Below are 7,949 nucleotides of genomic sequence, written 5' to 3' on the forward strand. Positions count from 1 at the left end.
AAAAAATATTGTCACTAAAAAAAGAATTTTTTTTCCTCTCCTAAAAATATTTAGAAGTGCACCAAGAATTAACTGGTTTTACACAAGTTCTATCAGCTGAGGTACCTGAGTATGAGTATCTGGAACACTTCATAGCTGTAACATGACTCAGTCTTCAAAATGCACTATGAAACATCTGGGAATTACTGCTCTGAAAGTTATCTAAGATTTTTTAAGTGTATTTACTGAAGATCATTTCAAAAGTATCTTGAAGGATATACTGTTTGAAGAACTATGTCTAGTCAAAGCCTCAGGGCAAAAAGAATATTTTCTTCCAACACATATCACACCAGAGAAATTTCACAGTTAATCTATAAAGAAACATCAGACAAAAATGTCTGGTCACCTTATAATGGGAAGAATATCTCAGAACACTTCTAATTTATTCTCATTCACTCCAATTTTCCAACAGTAATTCTTCATTCAGATTTGGCTTGAAAATAGTTCTGCTTGTGTGCAAGGAATAATGTTAGAAATTAAACTGAAGGACATGTGATTATCAAGGGATTCAATGAGTGATCCATCCTTTCTCAGCCTGTCCAGTGGCTTTCACCTTAGCTTGAAGAAGGTATATACTGAAAAAAAACTGCAGATTGCTTTACTAAACTAGTGAGATTCATCTGTATACCAGTTTTGATGTGTTTATGAAAGAGCTTTTAGGAAGATAATGAAAAAAAAGCTCTCCGTATATCTGAGTTGTGCAGTAGAAAGAGTTTTCCCAAGACATATAAACCAAGAGAGAAAGAAAAGGCAAAAAGCTGCAAAAAGAATCAGATCCAAGAGATTCCAGAACAGTCGCTTTCACGTGTAAAGATTGACACTGAGGAGCAAGGCAAACATATGTCCAACAGGCATATCAACATAAAGTGCTGAAAGCCTAGAGAAGAATAAAAGTGGAGAAGATAAACTACAAAAATAACATCATATTCTACCTTCACAATATGGAGAAGATGGATAAAATCCAGTAGCATATGCCTGCTAGAGCAGCAGATTCTCATTTAAGAGAACTTATGTTTTCTCACTGCAGTCTTTTAGTGCTTCCATATGTTTCCTAAAAACCTTGAGAAATGTAAGGCACTTGAGCCATTCTCAGAAATAGAGCTTCTGAACAAATACATTTTCAACCATTTGGCTTTATCAATTGAGATGTCAGAAAAAGACTTCAAAACAGGTTGAAGATGAAACCTGTAGTTGCACTAAGCTGGTAATACAGAACTAAGTAAAATACATTTAAGTTTGCGAAGCAAGTTTTGTATTTTTTCCATTACAATGTCAGTTATTCTATTCCAGAACTGGGATCAATTTCCTTGACTTGCTTGCTGACATTCAGTACTTTGCATGCAAAGAGCAGGACATGCTTTCAGATTTGACATCTGCTCGCAAAACTCTAATTTCAATACATTTACCCTAACACTTTCACCCCTAAAAGCTTCAATTGTAAGGAATTTAAGAGACTATTTCCTTAAATAAAATATATTGTACTTGCCTATTAAGCTGTAGAAATAAAAAAGACACAACAATTTGCTCATATAAAGCCTGATTTGTTAAATTCAAGAAGTAGCCACTACTTTGGAGACAAAGAGGCTCATTTAATATCACACTATAAAATGTTTTGGAAATTGAAATTATTTGGAAAGCAGGGTCCATTTAAGATCATATCAGTATAGAGACTAAAGTTGCCAAACTGCAAAACAAACAAACAAACAAAAACCCCGAAAACTAATGACTTCAAATGAAAAGTTTGTAAACAAATGCACTTCCTTATTTAGACCACCATTTTGTAATAATCTTCTAGCTAACAGAAATAAATTACAGTTATTTTGGCACCTTTCTCCCCTCCTATTTTTGTTGTTTCAAGGAGATGTGTAGTATCACAGTCTACATTAATCCTACACTATATTCAACATGATAATAACATTTGAAAGGTTAGGATAAACAGGATGTAAGAGGAAAAACATCACTTCAATATCTATAATTTATTGGATAAGATGAAGAACACAAAGAATATTACTGAAAAGAATAAGATTTTTGACCTTCAGCTAACCCTAGAATTCTGTGCCTAAGCACCAAGACTGGATAAGTCCACATATAAATAAAGAAATATAATAGCTATAAATGTTTCTCTCTTTACTGTGAATAACAGTTCAGAGTCAGGTTGTGCCTGATTCTTGCAAAAATATCTTCTAAATCATTTTCTTTTTCTATGTGTACCATTATTTTGTCATTCTGTGCCATTTTTATTTGTCAACATCTTTATTTTCTAATGAATCAGATTTTCTCTTCAAGATACTCTAGAAGTAAGTTTGCCAATGAGGAGCAAGAAACAAACATTTTGAATAGCTTAAAATCTGCAGAAATGCTTGCATCTGGGTACTTTTTTTTTTGTCCACTTAGAAGAGATATTAAAACTCATCAGAATCTAAATGAATCAAATCCACTATATACAAATATATAAAGTGGTTCAGAAATTGGACATAAGCAGGTACCTGAGAAATTTACAGCACTTCTAGAACAACAACAAAAAATCCCTCAAGTTATCTTGCTTTCCTACTTTAATGAGTAAAAGATTTAAAAAATGCTATGCCAGTTTGAAATAAATAAGTTGAAAAGGAAGATTAATACGGCCATCTAGAGGACAAAAGAATGATGTGAAAGCATGCTACACATTTTCAGACTTAAGAATAAGATATTTTTAGAGATACATGAACAGAAAATGCATGTAATCAAGTAACAGATAGTGAGTGAATTTTAAAATAATTTGATTGGACATGGTGGTATACATTAGAAATGCTTTGAGCAAGGTGAGGAAAGTTCTTAACACATGGTGTATTAAGAAATACAAGATTATATTTTTGTCTCATTGTAAAATATTGTGTGTGCATTGTTAAGTGTAGACATGTCTAAAAAAAAAAATAAAAAATCAGGCTTACAAAGTGGAAATTACCATGCACAATAAACTGCAAAATTAGAAAAAAACATTTATTGGACTCCTTTGTAAACACACAGCACACTACTGCTAAATACAGCTGTGATAAACTACTGAAGATAAAATAATACAGAACTTTCTGAAAATGAAATAACCTGTTTTAACCACTCATATTACTTTCTCTAGTAGAATTTTTAATTCCACGAGAATTGATGAGAAGGAAGAGAACAGCAAGGAGAAAAAAATTCTCTCATCTATGTACTGCAGTACTATCAAGTCCTGGTCAGCATACAGAATGATTGGTGCCTTTGGTTGGCAGTGCAGCTTAAATGTTTGAGTCTCAGAAATAGAAATGATTAAGCAGATATGACGAAACAGAAGAATGCAGACACCATGTATATTGGCTGTTGTTTCTCATGTTAAATAAAGTACATAAGGAAACTTTGCTTTTCTTGTAATTACAAATCAGGAAATAGTTCTATCATTTGTCTTTAAACTTCTTATAAAAATAAAATAATTTAATGAAAAATTTCAAGTTTCCTATGGCATCAAGTCTCATAAATTTAAGCCACACCCTTAAGAAACAATAAAACTTTGAATTTTTAAAAGTTACATGAAAACACTGAAAATGGGAAAGCTCTCCACTTGCAACAAGAGATTTTTAACTTCATCTGTTAAGTAAAGTGTTTCTGTGAATACACATGAACTCCTTGGTAGTGTTGGTCAGTTCATTCTTCTTTTTCGACTGCATGCTTTCTTTTCATCAAAGTCCTTGGCTGGGCAGCTTTTCCTCCATTATGTGCTTGACACAAGAAGGCCTACTCTGGCTACACTGTGGCAACAAGGCCTACTTTAGTCTAGCTGTGCTTACATTTTATAATTGTGCAATGATTCTTGATGTGTGACACAAAGAACAACAACAAAAAAACCAAAACAAACAAACAAACACTAATTACTCCAGTGTGCCACCTTCAGGTCACAGAAAAATGAAAAATATTTGGTTCACTTGTTGCCAAGCCCGATATCACACAACATTATTATTTTTTAAATACTACCAAACATCTTTTGTTGAGATGAAATGATTTCAAAAAATGATTCAAAATCATCAGTCTCACTTGAGAGCATTTTGAAAGCAATTTTACACGGATTTTTGCAAGTGCAGAATGATTGCAGGCTATCAGATAACACTGCTGATGTTGGAAGAGAACAAATGCCATCAAGAAGTAGCAAAAGTAAAATACAGACAGTACTAAAGCTATTTGCAAGTATGCTGTTAAAAATGTACAGTTTTCTAAGTTTGAGGGTAAGTTATGATAGCTTTCGCTTCCCTCTTTCTGCCTCCCCAAACCCTCCCCATTCTTTCATTATAATAAATTCAATTTACATGCTAATTTTAGAGCAAGTGTGCGTGTACATATATATAAATGAATTTTGCATCTAGCAAGCTTCCTGAATGGAAACAGTGTTGAGAGGGATATCTGGTAAAAGATATATTTGGCAAGAGAAGGGAGAAAAAAAAGAAAAAAAGAGGGAAAAAAAAAAAAGGAGGAGTGAAACAATTCTTAGTTTCCTGCTGCTAACAGGGTTCTTCTGTCTTACAGTCTAACTATAATAAAGATTTCCAGCCTGGAATTTTTAATCCCCAGAAGATGATAAAATCACTGAGTGTGAATTTTGACTATGTGGGAGGATGACAAAAAGACAACTATTAAACATCACAACAAAAGTAGATACATGCTAGGACAATGCTACTGGAGCTTAACTTTAACAGGGCCAAACTGAAAAGCTCAGATGAGTGAGAGCATTGCACTGAGATGATGAACTATGATCAGTATTTGTTCAGCTGTGAAATACAAAGAGGAATGCCACAACTTCCTTTAAACATGAATATTTCAACAAGTGACCTCAACAGTCTGAAAACTGATAAATACCTCACTCTGGATATCCAAGTGTTCTTACAGAATCTAATAAATAGAACTGAATTTTCCATCTCCTGCTGATCACCATTCTATACCAACAATGACATCAGCCATATAAGAAAATTATTGGCAGTACCGTTCAGGCAAATATGAAAGATACTAGATATCAGCAGGCATTAAAAAACACAAATAGGAAAACAACCCCCACCCAGAAAACAAAATACTTCTACTATCCCCTCGTGCTTGTTGCCCCCACAACCTGATCTCTCATCTGCATCTCCTTCCCTGATTGCTGGAATGCTGTCTCCTGCCTTCCTACAAGTTAATAGCAAAGAAAAAAACTGAAAATCTTCATAATCAGAAAATAATTTTCATATTCTGCAACTTATTTGGCTAGGAATGCCACATCCTTTGTGTCTTAACCACAGGAATCATGAGTGAGCATGTGCTAATTTCAAATTTTAGTGACAAGCAAACTTTTATATAATTTAATTACAACATATAATAATAAGACTATCTTTTTTCAAGTTCTCCTGGACTGGATACAATGTTTAAATGTAGACTTTTTTATTACAGGGGTGTCCATTTTTTACTAGAAAATACTACTCTCTAAAAAACGCTTCACTTCAACATATTAAAAGGAGTCCAGCACTTATCTTACCATAATACAGTACCTATATTATAGCCTGACTTATGAACACCTTTAACTAAGCTCACTTTACACATTAGAAAATGACTACAGATACAGTTCTCCCATGCAGCTACTTTCAAGCACAAAAAGCATATTGATTAAATATTGATAGCAGATTTTTCAACCTCTGTATCAGGCAGTTGCAGTCACTATTAGTTAAAATCTTGAGATACATAACACAAAAGAAAAAATTCCTTTGTTTACATTCAGCTATTACCTCAATAGAAAATTCAGATTAATCTAATCATTTCTTTCTGTGATTTCAATAGAAAAGATGAAGAACATTCCACTACTTGACAGTGAAATATGCGTGTGTACCAGATCCAATAACCAACTCAGTTTACTTGCTGTTATGACAGCTTATCAAGAAAGGCATATCAGGTATTGATAATATCGCTGAATCCATCAAGAGTACCACATTTCCTTCCAAACACAAACAATTTAAAGTAAATCCCTCAGAGTATATAATGACTAATAATAAAATTTTATAAAATTTTATTTATTATATCCTTTGCAGTATTTCTGGAAGAATATGCAAACAATTCTGTGCTAATTTTTTTTTTGGAGCATGCATAAATACAAAAGATACCTGGATGTTTCTTACTGAGATTGATTATTGCAAATCAAGTTTTTTCTGTCTACAACTTAACAACATAATTCTGAAATCTGGAATAAAATGAATGCTTTAAATCAATCTTACCTTCATCTATTGAGGCTTCACTACTGTATCCATCATATTCTGCAGACAGGGGGCTATACTTTTGCCTGGTTTCCCATACATAGTTTTTTTGCTGTCTGCCATCCACCACTGGCAGCCTGGAACTCTGGGTTCTAGACAAGGCCTCATGATATTTACCCAGTGCTTCATCTTCACTCTCAGATGATGAACCATGCTGATCTTTACTCATATAAGAGTTGTCTGTTTAAATAAAATACAGCAAATCTACTACGGCTCAAAACAGAATACAAGAAAATAACCATAAGTGGTTATCACTGAAGATATTTAAGAAACTTCAATTAAAATTTTTGTAATATTTTAAAAAATATCATCTTGCTGTAATTTGAGGTATTATGTGATTTTGTAATTTAAGGGGGGTTGTGGGTTTTTTGTACAAAAACTGAAAGATCTTTAAGCTTCCAAAATATCTGAAAATTTATTCAATAGAAAACTGATCCATCTTTGTAAGGCAGTACACACTGAAGTTATTGAAACTCTTCATTAAGGTAGAAAATTCTCAAAGTGTTTTATATGAGGTAAATTCAACGTTTCTTCACTATCACATTTGGATACCTAACATATCAAAAAAAGGCAAATTTTGATGCACCATCCCCAATTGAGTTTTTCTGTGAGAATGCAGTATGAAGTAGAAATGAAAATGATTTATAAAGAAAAGCCTACAACAAAGCCATTTTAGGATATTTATGTTAGTAATGCTGAAACTCATGACAACAAATGGCAAAATGTCAGTAACAGGTGTTCGCATGCACAATTTTATTTAACTACAGCCCCTTGCTCAATAACTGAAATTAAAGCAGATTCTAAAACACTGTGCAACAGCTAAAGGTGCTCAGAGGAAATTACCTAGTTAATTTTCTTATTCCAGTTTCACTGCACTGCCCATGTCAGTGGCCAACTTTATCCAGCTACATCTCTCAAGCATAGATTCCATCACAATTAGAAAATTTGGTTGTATTTTACTTTGGTAAAGGAAAGACTCCTCTTCCCTTTTCCAAATTTCAAATGGGTTCCGTACAAATTTGACATGCTATCCTTAGTTCTGTAGATCTCAAATTCTAACAGGCATTAAAAGTGCACACAAACTCAGTAATGTTCAGCATTACCACTACTCTATGTGAGAAAGTCTACAGTATAAGATTTGTCAAAGGATTTTCATTACGTACTGAAAACAGAACTCCAGGATGCCCACAATGCTGTTGTTCAAGGGGATATTGTTTAATATGTGATCCTACTAAGATGAGCCTCTACTCCCCTTCCTCCTATTATGCCCCCCTCCTAGCCCTGTCCAGCCCCATTTCAGCTCCCATTAGTTTCTGTCTTCACCACCAGCCAGTCTCACTCCCTCTTTCTGTGCATTTGAACCAAAGAGATTCAGCTTATTCAGAACTCAGGCACTTGAAATCTGACTAATTCAACCTGCACTAGCCATCTACTCCTCTTTTACAGCCAAGCTTTTTACACTTCTTTCCTACCACAGAGGTCCTTTCTTCCCACTTTTATCAAAGCTTGTATGAATAGATGAACAAGATCACTTCCCAAAGATAAGCCTTTACTATGGGAAAAGTAAATTCCCACATTTCAAGTCATGCAGTATACAAGAGTGCCAAAGCTATTTTTCCATACTGGCTTTAAAAA

The 7,949-nt window shown here is 33.8% G+C and overlaps 1 protein-coding gene across 7 annotated transcripts in view; it reads right to left on the reverse strand.

The window, feature by feature from the left end:
- Positions 1-7,949, reverse strand: part of SYT14 (synaptotagmin 14) — a 72,635-nt gene that overhangs the window by 50,079 nt on the left and 14,607 nt on the right. For 5 of the 7 annotated variants that reach the window (XM_031552372.1, XM_031552367.1, XM_031552368.1 and 2 more), the window contains exon 3: positions 6,276-6,494. The exons of the other annotated variants lie outside the window; for them this stretch is intronic. In XM_031552372.1, the coding sequence (XP_031408232.1) occupies positions 6,276-6,494 (219 nt within the window). The remainder of the gene's footprint in view (positions 1-6,275; positions 6,495-7,949) is intronic. 7 annotated transcript variants of the gene reach the window in all.

Source organism: Meleagris gallopavo, chromosome 2 (assembly GCF_000146605.3).
Source record: "Meleagris gallopavo isolate NT-WF06-2002-E0010 breed Aviagen turkey brand Nicholas breeding stock chromosome 2, Turkey_5.1, whole genome shotgun sequence".
Taxonomy (NCBI): domain Eukaryota; kingdom Metazoa; phylum Chordata; class Aves; order Galliformes; family Phasianidae; genus Meleagris; species Meleagris gallopavo.